Raw genomic sequence first — 14640 nt, 5'->3', positions numbered from 1 at the left:
CAGCTCTGTGAAAGCCTCTGAGCCTTCCCAGAATTGAAACAAAGCACTTTTATTGACCCTTAAACAGTGGCAAAAGCACCTGTGTGCTTGACTCTGAGTGCATAAATGACAACACCCCACGCCTCGGCTGTTGCAGGCAGCAAAAGGGCTACAAAACAGCTCTGCACAAGGTCAGCCACTAAAGCCCCGATGAGGACACCCTTCTGGGTGCTGCTCATCACTTCCCTGTCTGCATCTGCCCCAAAAGGGTCTTACTCCAGGGCTGAGCTGAGCTTTGCCCAAGCAGATCTGCTGCTCTGAGCACATCAGGAGCTGTGTCTGGTCACAGCTGTTAGCAGCAGCTTCACCAAACTCATCCCTTAACAGCCCAGGGGTGAATCACAGCTGTCTAAATGGGCTTGCATCAGCACCTGACCCGAGGCCAGCCTCACCTCTAAAGGAATAACAAAGAACTCACTGGTTGGTTTCAGTTGTTTTACTCCACTGAGCCAACCCATCGGCTTAGGCAGCAGTGATCAGAAGAGCTCCTCCTCGGCTGCCAAGGTCAGCAAAATGGCCTTGCAGGTGTTCTCGAAGAGGGCAGCTCTGTTCTGAGCCTCCCCTTTCTTCACCCAGTGGCGGTAGGTCCTGAAGGCACAGGCGTCGATCAGCTTGCGGACAGGTTTCAGGGCGTAGGGGTCCCGCACCACCAGCTCCCTGGTGACTGATTTCAGCAGCCGGTACTGGTAGTAAATGCGCACCGACGCCAGCACGGTCAGGCAGATCACCTGCAGCATGGGGAGGGGAACGGGCTGGGATTTGTGGCTGCTCCTGCAAAGGGACGGGATCAGTCCCAGCGCGTCAGCACAGATATTGAGGCCTCTCTGAGAAGTCTGGGCTTCTTCCAAGTGTGCCCTTAAAGTCAGAACTGCACATCAGTTCTAAAGCTGTCACCTAATGCCACTTTGGATATCTCTGAATTGCCCCAGTCACTGGCTATAAGGAAGGAAAAGGATTCCTCTAGCAACTTTGCATCATTTGGCGCACCTATGTGAGGTCAGGCTTGTCGATTGCCCCTTACAAGTGACTTTTTACTTCTCTTATTTAATCCTGTGCTGAAAAAAAACCCTTAAGAAGTACCAGAAAGTAGCTGAAACAGTGCTTGGAGAAGGCTGCCCAGCCAGGATGTCACATCCTGCCCAAGCCTGGGTCTGTCAGCCTGACTGAACTCAGCTGGGAAATCTGTCCCACTACTCAGCTTACCTTGAATTTCCGGAAGGGGCTGAAGTGCCGAACCTCCTCCACGTCGTACTGCTGGAAGAAGGGGTGGGCAAGCGCCTCGCTGGCTGTGTACCGCTGCCGCGGGTCCACCACCAGGAACCGGGAGATCTGCAGGAGGACACGCAACCAGCCTTGACTATCCCAGCTGTCTGCAGCCCCCTCAAGTGTTCCCAGTCCTGAGCACCTACCAGGTCCTTGACAGTGTCTGAGCGGTCATCCCACTCCGGAGAGCCGAAGGTGTAGTCCCCGTTCATGATCATCCGTAGCATCAGCATCTGCTTGCGGTGCCAGAAGGGGGGCGAGCCGGCCAGCAAGGTGTACATGATCACCCCCGTGCTCCACCTGTGGGCAGCCCAGTCAGACCCTCCAGCCCTGCCTGGCACTCTGAGGGCACATCTGCACGCCAGGAGTGTCTATGTCCCTTTCCCCATGCTGAGCTACACATGGCTTTGCCTCCCTGGTAAGCCAGGAGAATGCTACCCTGGGTGGTGTCTGACAAGGGAGGCTGAGCTCACTGCTGGGTCTCTTTAGCCTTGATGGGTGAGAAGCAGCAGGGGCTATCCTTGCTGCTGGGAAGGGGCTAAGGGAGTTGAACTGAGTTGATGTGAAGCTGTTGTGGATACTGGAGGAGGAAGCTGTGAGTTGGAGGTATTTGGTTTTATTGTTTTACTTAGGTGAGGAAGAGGATATGAGAGGGTGGGACATGGTGGTGCCAGCAAGGCTGGATGCTCTGGGGCTGTCTCAGCTCAGGCTGTGGTGTGCAGAGCTCCCTGGATGGGGAGTTACTGGAGGTACTTAAACTGGAAAATGGGTCAAAATATGCCAGTGTAGGGTATTTGAGTGGTTGGTTACAGTTCTGAATGCTGCAAACCTGAACCTGAAGTCATCAGAGATGATGGCAAAGTGCCTGCAGAGCTCTGATGGGCTTTCCTGACCTGGCTTTCTCAGGGGCTGTCTTGGTTTCAGGTCTTGCTCCAGGGTGCCTTTAAACAGCCTTGTGTCTCAGAGCCTGGCCCAATTTAATTTATGAACAGAAAGTGTTGCTTTCCCTCCTCCCAGATGGGGCGAAGTGGAGAGATGTGCTCATCCCTAGACTGCTGTGCCAGTCTCCTGGGCACCAGGACAACCTACAACCTCTCACAACCTTCAAGGTTTTCTTTTGGTGCCTCTTTTAATTCTTTTCCAACACTCAAATGGGTCCCTAGCTGCACAGCTCTTGCTGTTTCACTTGTTTTGGAAGCAGCCCAAGAGATAAGGTGGGAAGACAGGCATCTCACTCACATATCAACCTCCTTCCCATAGCCTTGGTGCTCGTCATCCATGGAGCACTGTAGGATCTCAGGAGCCAGGTAGCCAGGTGTGCCACAGATCTCTGTGGAAACAGAGCAGAGCATCCCCCTGAGCCATCCAGGAGAGTTTGTTCCATCCCCACCCACCCCCTCAGCAGCTGACAAGGAGGGGCTGGATCCCACGTGAGATCTTTGCAGTGAGGGTGCTCATAGGGAGTAACCACAACTGATGTGCATCTTCCTGGCAACTTCTATTGGTGAATTCTAGTAGCTAAAAAGTGAGCAAAGAGAGTGATGGGGAGATGGGGATGCCCATGCTTGAATATATGTCTCTTTCCAGGGTAGGAGTTGAGGGAAAAAACCTTCATGATGGGCAGCAAACGGATGAGGTACTGAGGATCAACTGGAGGAAAAGAAGTAGAAAGAACAGGATGGTTTTCCTAACGGGCAGCAACTTCTTCATGGCAAAGAGGCCACCTGCAGGCAGAGCTGGGCTCTTGGGTGAGCCATAGAGCACCCAAAGCCAACATGCACCACTCTGTACCCACAGCACTGAGACTGTCCCCGAGAAAATTGTGGGGCTGGAGGGACTCCCCACCTTGCTGTGGGCACTGCAGCAATGGACTGGCCATGAGCCGACCTGGCACTGCCCCACCTTGCTCTTCTCCTACCTTTGAGCTTCTCATTCTCATGCAGCTGGCAGGAGAAGCCAAAGTCTGTCAGCTTAATGTTCATGTCGTCATCCAGGAGGATGTTCTCTGGCTTGAGGTCTCGGTGGACAATGTTGATGGAGTGGAGGTACTGGATCACTTCCAGCAGCGCACGCATGATCTTCCTGGGGATGGGTGACAGCACCTCTCCTAGGGCCAGTCCCCTCCAGTACTGTGCTCCCGGGGTGGGCACAGGGACCAAGCAGCCCAACCCCTACATCTGAGCACAGGGGCACAGCCCCAAGTGCTGCTTTGCCTGTGGGCACCATGCTTGGTACAAGGTCGTTCTTCAAACCCACACTCTTGCTTTTGCAACATGATTTTCAGCGACCTGCATCTGGCCTTACCTGGTTTCCTTCTCACTCAAGGTGACTTTCTCAGTGAGGTAGTCAAAGAGCTCCCCTCTCTTCATCCTGCATGTTGGAAGGAAAATAGAGGCAGGTAGTGGATAAGCTCCAGTGGCAAAGCAGCCCTCAGCCCCCAAGGAGGATCACCTGGGGGTCACTGCACCTTAACAGCTCAGGGCACCCATGACAAGCTGACTTGATAAAAATACCTCTACATTGCTGCAAAACACCGGGCAAAAGGACAGGCTGTCCTCAGAGAGGGCAGGTTTTGGATGGGGGAAGGCTCTCCTGCTGATGTCCACTGCACTGCCTTGGTGTCAGGAGCTGTGGCGTCACACTGGGCATATAAATAACCCCCTGGGATGTGTGGCAGCTCCCACAAAGGTTATGGGGAAACCTGAGCAGTGCTGAGCCGCTGACAGAGGGGAAACAACGGCCTGCAGCAAGGCTGTGGCCAGCTAGCTCACAGCCATCAAGGCTTGGTTCTGCCAAGCGAGAGCTGTTTGTCTCCAACCTTTGACCTGTTTGGACCATCAACAGCTGGTGTGGGGGTTGGCTGGTGGCTGTCTGCAGATTAGGGATGGGCTGGAGAAGACAGTGCTGGGGTGACAGGGAAGCTGGTACTTACAGGTCAAACACCAAGAAGAAGAAGGTGCTGGATTCATAGCTGTCCTTCAGCTGGACTGCAATAAACACAAGGGCTGTTAAGTGCAGGGTACAGCCTGTTTCTGGCCATTCATGGACTAAACAGCTCTGATCTAATTGCTAATTGAATTGACAGAAGGTGATCTTCAGTAGTGTTTTGGTTGGGAGGCAGTCTGGACACTGCTGGTGGGTGCACAGAGGTAGAGCAAAGGATGCTCTGAGCAAGTGCTGCATGTCACATTAGGACCACTGGAGGTCTGACCTTCCAGGGATTTCACCCCCAAAACCCTTCCCTTGAGGAATACATAGACAGAAAACCTGCTTGTGCTGATGCTGAGAGCTGGACTTACTGACGTTGGGGTGGCCCGAGACCTTCCGAAGGATGTCGATCTCTTTCGCAGTAGCTTCTCGCAGCTCCTGCACCTCCTTGGGGGAGATGTTCCCTGCGGTGATGTCGATGATCTTCACGGCATACTCCTGACGAGTGATTTTGTGGATGCACCGACGGACGACGCTGCTCACCCCCCTGCCAGGGACAACACAGGCAAGGATGGAGGTTCCTGTCCTTGCCCATCCAGCCCAGCTTCACAGCTGTGCATCAGCACCTGGGCCTGCACAAGTGGGTCTCATTCTGTTCCCCTGGCTTGGTGGGACAGAGGATTTTGAGCTGATGGAAAGTGCTGCTTCCTGCTATTTTTAACCCCATACTGCTGTGGCCCTTGTTCATATCAGATTCCCAGAGAATTAACACTGTTCCTATAGGGAACTTGAATTTGGAAGCCACAGTTGGTAAAAAAAAAAAAAAATCAACAAATTTTACCTGCCCAAAACCTCCTTTGGCTCATATTTTTCATAAAACTCCTTGGATGAGTTCCAGTCTGGTAGATCTTCTTCCTTGGTCATCTCTGGATCCTGTCTGGAGGTAGTCTGGCCTTGTCTGCTGGTGGAAAGAGGCTGCAAGGGGAAAAGAGCAAGGAGGGGCATTGCCTGTAATTGGGGCAGGAACAGGGACCTGCCTTCTCCCTGATTTCTGCCTCCTAGAAGGAAAATGATCTGGAGGTGAGGAGAGGAGGAAGAGGATGATGAAGATGGTGATGAATCCTGGACCACAGACAAAAGACAATATTTCACTGGTTGAAAAAGCAAAGCTTTGCCCTCAGGGCCACATGGAGATCCTACTGAGGACAACAGGAGAAGTCTTACTGGATCCCTTACAGCCTGGCTGTCCCCGAGGGCAGAAGCAGCCTCCCTGGGATTAAAGCTTTGGAAAGCATCTCAGAATCTCATCCCTTGCCTGCTTAGGCAGCAGAACTGTCACGTTGGAGTAACAGCTTGCCAGAGGAGGGACAGTAGATGGGCAGGAGAGCCTCAACACCTCTCTCCAAGGTGGCAATAACTCCACCAGGCGAGGTTTGCCTCTCTAAGGACATTCAGATCTCATGATCAATGCCTATCTGTCCCGGATGGGTTATAAGGACTGATGCCGCGGTTTAGGTGTCTGCTGGTGGGGGCTCAGAGGGGATGTTTAATGAGGGCTGGAGCATTTCGAAAGAGCCAGGAAGGAGTTTGGTTTAAGGTATCAAATTTTAGCTGTTGTGAATAATGCAAGCAGTGCCAAAACAAGTCAGGACTGAATAGGAGGTGGGGAGAGGGAGTAATGGAAGACAAAGTATCTCCAGCGTTGGGCAGAACCACCAATTCCCATCTCTTTGAAACTGAAATGGGAATGGTGGTGGTCTTGGAGGGAAGAGCTGGGGAGCATCCGTGGGGGGCTGCCAGGGTGAAGCTGGGTTCTGTGTGTTGCTTTCTGGGAAGAAAGTGCCCAGGAGTTCGTCGAAAACCTCTGGATGTAATAGAAGTAGCTGGTACAGAGGGCAGGCTGGTTTCATTATCAGTGCTGTATGAGCGCCATGGGCGTGCAACGAAGGGTAGAAAGCGGGTAGAGGGGCAGAGAAAGGGGTTTCTAGCCCGAGGGAGCGATGAAGGAACGCTGAGCGAGCCGGGCCGAGCATTGCCAGCCGGGCACTGCCAGCCGGGCCGCTGCCCTACAGCAGGACGTTACACGTTTGCCATGGTAAACAGTCGGTAACAAGCAAATATTTGAGAGGAATCTGGAAAGCTCAAGCAAAACGCAGCTTTTAGTAGGTCAGCCCGGGAGCGCCCCGGCCCAGCTCCCAGCCCCCTCTAGCACTCTCAGCTCCCCCTCCCCGCCTGCCCCCGCCATGGCCCGGGAGGTCCTTCAGCAGCGACATCTCCCCGCTTCCGTGAGCGCGGAGACGCGGGCAGCTCCCCGGCAGCCGGCCCCGCTGTGCTCAGCCAGGAACACAAACATAACGCAGAAAATAACACTGGAAACAAGCGCGGTGGGGCAGCCCTCCCGCCGGCCCCGCAGCCCTCCCGCCTCTCCAGCCCCGTCTGCTAAGGCCGGTTCCTCCCCTCACCTGGCCGCGGGCAGCCTGGCTCCGCCACCGCGAGTCCCCCGGCGCCGGCCCTGGGGCGGGCGATGGCAGGCGAAGGGCAGAGGCCGCGGTGGGCCGAGGAGGGCCTGGGCGCGGGGGAGCTGCCGCCCGCCGCCGGCTGCGCCCTCAGGACCGCCCGGCGCTGCCGCCGATGAGCCAAAAATAAAGCGCAGCGGACTTGGCACCGGCGGCCGGCGGGGGGGGGGCATCTGAGCCGGGGCTTGGGGGACGGGCTCCTGCCGCCTGAGCGGGAGGGCGCAACCCGCAGCCCCGGGCAGGCGGCAGCGGCCGGGTGAGGAGCTGCCAGTGGCTCAGCTGGGAGCAGAGAGGGTCGGGGCCTTCCCCCGCCGCACCGGCAGCATTAACCCTTCTCTGTGCGGAGTTAGGCTCGGCCCCTGTGCCGCATCGCCCGTTTGCGTCGGCTCCGAGCTGCCTCTGACGCTGGTTTGGGTCGGGTCCGAGCTGTTCCTAAGAGGCCTTGGCTCGGACGGTTCCCCCCTGCCCGGCTCTCCTACGTGGCTGCCGCTTCCCAACCCCTGGGGGACGCAAACTGCTTTACTTTGTACTTTGTCCAGTCTAAGCGCAGATTCCTGCCTGGTTGAAAAGAGAACTTCGGGGATGCCTGCTGCAAACTCAGCAGCAGCCCAGTGCTTCAGTCATGACCCAAACAGGTTGTGTTTTATTTGCACCAGGACGGTTAACCAGCTGCCAGCTGAGATGTGAGCCTGAGCAGAAGCAAAGCTTCCCGTGTCACCAGGAAAGGCAGATGTGTCCCCATCCCGTGTTTGAGGTAACCTTTCCACACTAAATGCCGATTTTTGCCCTTTGCCTTCCCAGGACTGCACATCCCGCACAGGAACTCTTGGGAGCAGGCAGAATATACAACAGCTTAAAAGCAGTTCAGCAAAACCAGGTCATGCTGCATTAAAGTATTTTTAGGAGGAGCTGTGCTTTTCTGTGCAGGATTCTTCCTCCTCCCCTTGAGAACAAACCTTCCTGGTGTTCAAACCCTCTCTCCTCGGTGCAGGGTTTTACACCACCAAATGCAAGTGGCTGCCGGGATCTCAGCAGGGCATGAGCTGTCTGCTCCCTCTGATGGAAAAAAGAGGGTTTGCACTCTGCATCAGCGTCTCTACATTGGAATGTATTGTTCACGTGGAGCTGCTTTGCCACTGGCCTAAATCAGGTACGAGAAAGAAAAGCCGACAGCCCCCGCAGTCAGCTGAACCACCCTCTCCTGTTTCGGTCCACAAGATGGAGAAAGAAGAAATCAACAGCCTGAGCTTCCTACTGGGAACTGCCTGATGCAAGACTTGTGTTATTTTACAAGTGCACAGGCTCACTCAGGTAGCAGCCTACTGCTGAAATCCTCTCTGAGCCAAGGAAAGGTATTTCTTGGAATACAGTTGGTCTACACTTAAAAGTAGGCCCCTGGGGTAGATTTTGCTGCATGCAGAATAATGTGGAGTCAGACAGTAGCTTGTCACCATCTTTCAGTCAGCAGAAGGTGCCTGTAGAGTTCAGATGCTCACAGTGGAGATCTCTGGTAAGCAGAGCCCACCACTGAGCTGTTCGTGAACTCCTGAAGCTCCAGCTCTGTAGGCACCACTGCCGGCAAGCAGACAGCGCCCTGCCAAATATCAGTTCTCAATCTGCTCACCATTCAGACTCTGCTCCAAATTTCACTTCAAGCAAGATACTTCGAGAGAGAGGTTTATTTAAACACCACATCACTTACATTCAGCAACAATCAGCAAACCAGTTAATCCACATATTAGCTCATTCCATTTTATTATTCATTCTTCTGTTTTGTGCTAAGTAATTTGCAGCGGCTCTAAGTTGTATCATGTCTGTAGCTGCTACAGCAAGAATCAAGCCATGAAGATGACAGTGTGAATATATGAACTAACAAGATATCAGACAGCTTTAGACTTTATTACTGAAGCTTTTTTATCATTCATAAGTCAGGTCTTGTAAGGTGGTCTTCATCAGCCTTGTTCTGAGGATTTAGGCTAAACCTGAAAGGTACAAAGTTACTGTAGTTAATCACACCAAGTTTTGAATCTCTCAGAGCAGAGGATTTTTAGGGTGGTTCCTCTCATCCATTTGCTGGGAGGTGTTGAACTACAGACTTCAGCAGTCCACCCTAACACTGGTCTTGGGCAGTGGCCTCTCTGCCAGCTCACGGTGGTTTCTCAGTTGTGCTAAACAAGAGTTTGCTACAGGCCAGCAGTGCTGTGGTGATTCTCCAAGTCTGCTGCCACCACTCTCCTCACCAGCTGGCTTTAGTGCATGCACCAGCATAGAAACTTCAGGAATTCATCCTCTCTCCACCCCATAACCTCCAGCTGCATGTACAGGACCAAAAGAGGAAGCCAGACAGTACAACAGCTCGCTTTGACTGCAACATGCATGCTCTATCAATCCTCATTCTTTACCACACAGAATTTTAAGCCCAGGACATTCCCGTGACGATTTTACTGTTCAGCTAATTTAGTCTGGCAGCTCTACTTACCATTAGCAAACCTGCACTGCTTCAGAACTTCACTGAAACCCTCACACAGCTTGAGGTCAGTCTGATTCTGCGCACATTCCAGGAATTGCTTCATTTCATACTGGCAAGGAGCAAACTGCGACTGCTGCTGCTGCTGGTAGGCAGGCTGAGCAGCCTGAGGCTCCTGAAATGGAAACACCTCATAAAAGACCTTTCAACAGCCTCAGCCTAGGAAGCCAAACCACCCCAACACTGCTCATTGTGTATTTCTTCCCAGTGTTTTACTCATGACATTGTTACTTTCTAAATGGAACCAAATAATGGGCTGGTGTACAAAATAGTTTCCAGCAGAGGCATTCTAAACAGTTTTGTTAAGTTACACTTAGGTAGTTCTAGACATTTGAGAAGCACAAAAGTATCTTGCAATAGACCTTACTGCCATCAAACCTGCCACTGGGAAGTCATGTCTGAATCAGGGGAGTACTACACTGGAATACAACACTAATACTCTAATTTACCACAAGCACTTTTGAGATGCTTCATGGTGACTTGGACAGTTACTTTAGAGATTGAGCATTGATTACTACCCCAGTGCTCCCAGCTGCAATTTGTGTGGTCTTTATGCCACTACCAATTACTTCACCCTATACATAACTGATCTGCCAAGTTAACTGCACTTCAGCAGTTGGTGTTCTCTTACCTGGTAAGTAATATCAGGCCTGGCAGCTTCAGGGCTGCTTCCTCCACTAAACGCTCCTGTAAGGGCATGACCTATGGTATGGCCTACAGCGGAGCCTACAGCAACTCCAGCAGCAGTTGTAGCCATCTGTGCCATCAGGCCAGGCTGCTGTGGTGCAGGACTAGCCACAGCAGAAGCCGGTGCTGCTGCCGGGACAGGTGCCCGAGCGGCAGGTGCTGGTGACGCAGCTCTCATTGCTGGTGCCCGACTGCAAGGACAAAAAGAAAAGGCACACATCACCACTCCGAGCTCACAGCAGGCAGAGGCTGCCCGATCGCAGGGACCATGGGCAGCGTTCCCTTGTTACGTCCTGCACACTACAAAACACCAGTATTCTGGCAAGGGGCTTATGCACAGCAGAGTCAAATTCACAAGTTTCTTCTTGGCCTTTAAGGCCCAACCACACCAACTCACGCCAAAGAATTACATGTTTTTTAGGGAAATTACTTGTAACTTACCTGGCTGATTAAATGGGGCCTTAATGCTCAGGCACTAGCGGGCCGGGCTCTGCAGCCAAGCGAGTGCTAAAATTCACTTCCACCCCGCAAAGCACTTAAGCCTGCTACAGCCATGCTCCAGAACAGCTGGTCACCCTTTCAGCCCTTCTCCAAGTCTCTTACCGGGTGGGCCCCGGTGCGTCACCCAACCTCGGAATGGCGGCAGGGCCTTTACCGCCTGCTGCCTCGACGGGGGCGGAGAAGGAGAAAAAGGGCTCAAGGACTCTCACCTGGCGGGGGGCGCCACGCGGGACGTGCGGCTCCGGCCGCCCCTTGGCATCGCAGCAGAGAAGGTTTATCGAGGAGAGGAGAAGAGAAGCAAGAGAAAACGGCCCCGGCCCGACACACAGCTCGGACGCCGCCGCTGCTGCTGAAGGTCACCCGACACGCGCCGCGCGCTTGCGTCACTGCCGGGGCCACGTGACGGCGCGGGGCGTGCGCGAGCCCCACCCCTTCCGCCGCCCGCTGCGGCGCTACGGCGAGCGGAAAGCCTCCGTCCCGCCGGGCTCCAAAGGAGCGGCACTACGGCGAGCGGAAAGCCTCCCTGCCGCCGGGCTCCAAAGGAGCGGCGCTACGGCGAGCGGAAAGCCTCCGTCCCGCCGGGCTCCAAAGGAGCGGCGCTACGGCGAGCGGAAAGCCTCCGTCCCGCCGGGCTCCAAAGGAGCGGCGCTACGGCGAGCGGAAAGCCTCCGTTCCGCCGGGCTCCAAAGGAGCGGCGCTACGGCGAGCGGAAAGCCTCCGTTCCGCCGGGCTCCAAAGGAGCGGCGCTACGGCGAGCGGAAAGCCTCCCTGCCGCCGGGCTCCAAAGGAGCGGCGCTACGGCGAGCGGGAGAGCCTCCGTCCCGCCGGGCTCCAAAGGAGCGGCGCTACGGCGAGCGGAAAGCCTCCCTCCCGCCGGGCTCCAAAGGAGCGGCGCTACGGCGAGCGGAAAGCCTCCGTTCCGCCGGGCTCCAAAGGAGCGGCGCTACGGCGAGCGGAAAGCCTCCGTCCCGCCGGGCTCCAAAGGAGCGGCGCTACGGCGAGCGGAAAGCCTCCGTCCCGCCGGGCTCCAAAGGAGCGGCGCTACGGCGAGCGGAAAGCCTCCGTCCCGCCGGGCTCCAAAGGAGCGGCGCTACGGCGAGCGGAAAGCCTCCGTCCCGCCGGGCTCCATAGGAGCGGCGCTACGGCGAGCGGAAAGCCTCCCTGCCGCCGGGCTCCAAAGGAGCGGCGCTACGGCGAGCGGAAAGCCTCCGTCCCGCCGGGCTCCAAAGGAGCGGCGCTACGGCGAGCGGAAAGCCTCCGTCCCGCCGGGCTCCATAGGAGCGGCGCTACGGCGAGCGGAAAGCCTCCCTGCCGCCGGGCTCCAAAGGAGCGGCGCTACGGCGAGCGGAAAGCCTCCGTCCCGCCGGGCTCCAAAGGAGCGGCGCTACGGCGAGCGGAAAGCCTCCCTGCCGCCGGGCTCCAAAGGAGCGGCGCTACGGCGAGCGGAAAGCCTCCCTGCCGCCGGGCTCCAAAGGAGCGGCGCTACGGCGAGCGGAAAGCCTCCGTCCCGCCGGGCTCCAAAGGAGCGGCGCTACGGCGAGCGGGAAAGCCTCCCTGCCGCCGGGCTCCAAAGGAGCGGCGCTACGGCGAGCGGAAAGCCTCCGTCCCGCCGGGCTCCAAAGGAGCGGCGCTACGGCGAGCGGAAAGCCTCCGTCCCGCCGGGCTCCAAAGGAGCGGCGCTACGGCGAGCGGGAGAGCCTCCGTTCCGCCGGGCTCCAAAGGAGCGGCGCTACGGCGAGCGGGAGAGCCTCCGTCCCGCCGGGCTCCAAAGGAGCGGCGGTGACCGGGAGTGTGTTCCGCCGTGCTCTAAGAGGGCGGCGGTGGCAGCAGTGTCTGTGTGCCATGGTGGTGTGGGGGATCGATGGTTGCGGGTGTCTCTGCCGCGGTGGTCTGAGGGAGCTATGGTAGCAGGTGGCTCTGCGCCATGCCACGCCGCGGGTGTTTGGGGGTGCCATGGCAGATAGCTCCCTCTAAGAAATAATCCGTTGAAGCACCGTTAAACATGTGGCGTTCCCTGTAAGAGTCACGGTCTCTGAGAGCCCGGAGGCAAAGCGTGAGGCACCACGAAGGAGCCTTCAAAAGTTTTTCAGCCCTTCCAGAACTGCTGAGTTTCACCTAAAAGGCTGGCTGAGGTTCACCACCATCCACCCAAATAGGAGTGAGCGCAGGTGCTCTCCTCAGCCCCATGCACCAGGCCTTCTGCATGGGCTGGCAGGTGCTCACTGAGGACTGTTTTGTATTGAATTCCTAATTATGCATGCAGGGATGTAACTATTAATCTACCAAAAGAAGCACAAATGTGAGTTCATATACCAAAAGCTTCAATCAGAAGAGCAGTTGCTGATAATGTCAAAAGTGATTAGAATGTAAATAAAAACAACCCAACCCGTTCAGAACAGCTGCCGTGTAAAGTCGGGCTGCTGGCATTACTGCAGGAGCTCTTCTTTGCACACATCTCTGGCTCTTGGCCTCTCTCCATTTTGGCAGCTTCCTCTGCAGCTCTGGGATTGAGGTTTTGTCAACTGCCTCTGAAGCATGATGAGTTTTGCTCTCTGGGCAGACAGTAAGTAATTCACATTTGGCACTTTCTCTTCTGCAGTTGGACTGGTGGAGCCTGGCAGGGCAGAGCTCAGCACTGCTCTTTCATCCTCTGCTTCCATGGTGCCTGTGTGGTGGATAAAAAGGAAAATCTTCAACTAAACGTCATGTTATTTAAGGGAACAGCTCTAAACATGAGATTGATTTCTTTTCCTGCAGCTTTTGTACATCTGTTCTCTTTTCAGTTGGCCCTTCTGTCTTACTCATCTCCACTCCTTTCCCTTTGTCCCTCTCCTCTTGTTGCCACTAAGCAGAAGGCCCAGCAAAGACAGCAGAATATTTTTATTTGGTTTATACACTAACTAGAGTTCAAATAAACAATTCATGTTTTTCTTAACTCCTTTTAATTGTTTTCAATTTATCTCTTTTTTTTTTTCTGGCAGAGGGATTCCTTTTTGTTACTGAAAAAGAATTTGCAACCTGTCTCTCTGAATCTGTTTTGTTGTGGAGAACAATGAAGGCGTGGATGGCATAACTGACGGCATGAATGCTGCCATTGTGTTTTGCCCTCCTGCCTTCCTTGGGAAAACTCAGAGCTTCGTTGTGTACTGACTCTTCCATCTGCCAGTGCCCAGCAATAATGAGTGTGCAAAGAGATGGGGAAGGGAAGAAGAACAAGTAGCTGGTGGCTATCCTCAAAGCAATAATGGTGGGTATGATGGGTGTTTACAGGAAGCAAAGATTATTTTATCTTCAACTACTAGATTTGTGTTGGTAGACAGAGATTATCAGGTCATTCTTAATCTACAGCAAGTATTGATGATACTTTAGACAGAAACCAGACATAAAAAAGAAAGGGGATCCAGTCCTGGTTGTCTTTGGTCATATCTGCCCCATTCTGACTAGTGAGTCAACTCGCAGGTATGCTGGCTATATTTAGAGATATGATAGGAATGGTATCCTAGATATAGGAAACAGAAGATGAAATCCCATTGCTCAAGTGCAATCCGGAGATTAGGCTAAGTGGTGCTTGGAGGAATCCTCCAGCACCTGCCCCAGAGCCAGACAGAACACCAAGCCGTGGAGTGTGCTAGGAAAAATAAACTTCTAATGCACTTTTTATATCCCTTGCCCGGATTATGCATCCCAGAAAGCCTCAGGGCAAACTTTGGGAATGCATCAAGCTTTCAGTAGGGCCCCCTGCTCAGGAGGCATCAGTTTGGCACGTTCTCTGCTAAGTCCTGGTAAAAACCTGGAGTGCTCACTGAAGTACCTAAGAGATCGATGCTGCCTCAGTCGCAGCGAAGCCGTACCTCAGCCCTGAGGGTTCCGCCAGCCATGCTTGGTACTGCAGCCCAGGTCCTCCCTAGGTACAGGTCTGAGGGGAAAAGCGGAGGAAAAGAACCCTCCTTTTGCTGCCTGTAGCAGGGTCGGGGTGCGCAGCCCGTGCCGCGGGCTGAGCGCCTTGCGATGCCACCTGCTGCCCGCCAGGCGGCGCCACGACGGGCCGCCGCGCCACGCCCCCCTCCTTCGCCCGCCCTGGCCTGACGTGACGTCGTCGCGAGGCGCCACGTCCGGCGGCCGCGTGGGCGGGACCGAGGGCCACGCCCGCCCCGCGAGCCAATAAGGTGCGTGCGCGCG

At 54.9% G+C, this 14640-nt stretch overlaps 2 protein-coding genes and 1 long non-coding RNA gene across 3 annotated transcripts; all 3 read right to left on the bottom strand.

Moving 5' to 3' along the window:
• Window positions 1-460: 460 nt before the first annotated feature.
• On the bottom strand, window positions 461-7030 carry PHKG1 (phosphorylase kinase catalytic subunit gamma 1). The gene is made up of 10 exons (XM_064166597.1): window positions 6693-7030; window positions 5072-5205; window positions 4602-4777; window positions 4235-4289; window positions 3607-3672; window positions 3221-3384; window positions 2542-2632; window positions 1449-1602; window positions 1243-1368; window positions 461-767 (listed from the first exon to the last, which is right to left on the bottom strand). Exons 2-10 carry the CDS (start codon window positions 5152-5154, stop codon window positions 516-518), a joined length of 1167 nt encoding a protein of 388 aa, XP_064022667.1. The 5' UTR covers window positions 5155-5205; window positions 6693-7030; the 3' UTR covers window positions 461-515.
• A 1377-nt stretch (window positions 7031-8407) lies between these two features.
• On the bottom strand, window positions 8408-10808 carry CHCHD2 (coiled-coil-helix-coiled-coil-helix domain containing 2). Its single transcript, XM_064166334.1, has 4 exons — window positions 10671-10808; window positions 9905-10151; window positions 9226-9388; window positions 8408-8728 (listed from the first exon to the last, which is right to left on the bottom strand). Exons 1-4 carry the CDS (start codon window positions 10718-10720, stop codon window positions 8718-8720), a joined length of 471 nt encoding a protein of 156 aa, XP_064022404.1. The 5' UTR covers window positions 10721-10808; the 3' UTR covers window positions 8408-8717.
• A 1771-nt stretch (window positions 10809-12579) lies between these two features.
• Window positions 12580-14377, bottom strand: LOC135187371 (uncharacterized). The gene is made up of 2 exons (XR_010307325.1): window positions 14313-14377; window positions 12580-13126 (listed from the first exon to the last, which is right to left on the bottom strand). It is a non-coding gene; the product is annotated as an uncharacterized LOC135187371 (long non-coding RNA).
• Between the last annotated feature and the right edge of the window lie 263 nt (window positions 14378-14640).

Source organism: Pogoniulus pusillus, chromosome 27, assembly GCF_015220805.1.
Source record: "Pogoniulus pusillus isolate bPogPus1 chromosome 27, bPogPus1.pri, whole genome shotgun sequence".
Classification (NCBI taxonomy): Eukaryota; Metazoa; Chordata; class Aves; order Piciformes; family Lybiidae; genus Pogoniulus; species Pogoniulus pusillus.
This window is presented reverse-complemented; position numbering and strand designations above follow the sequence as displayed.

Coding starts and splice junctions, on each gene's coding strand:
- PHKG1 (XM_064166597.1), bottom strand. CDS start 5,154: ATGACCAAGGAAGAAGATCTACCAGACTGGAACTCATCCAAGGAGTTT. Junction 3,673..4,234: donor TTCTTCTTGGTGTTTGACCT/GTAAGTACCAGC, acceptor TCCAACATGCAG/GATGAAGAGAGGGGAGCTCT. Junction 1,603..2,541: donor TATGGGAAGGAGGTTGATAT/GTGAGTGAGATG, acceptor GGCTGCCCACAG/GTGGAGCACGGGGGTGATCA.
- CHCHD2 (XM_064166334.1), bottom strand. CDS start 10,720: ATGCCAAGGGGCGGCCGGAGCCGCACGTCCCGCGTGGCGCCCCCCGCC. Junction 10,152..10,670: donor CGCGTGGCGCCCCCCGCCAG/GTGAGAGTCCTT, acceptor TTGTCCTTGCAG/TCGGGCACCAGCAATGAGAG. Junction 9,389..9,904: donor GGCCTGATATTACTTACCAG/GTAAGAGAACAC, acceptor TTTCCATTTCAG/GAGCCTCAGGCTGCTCAGCC.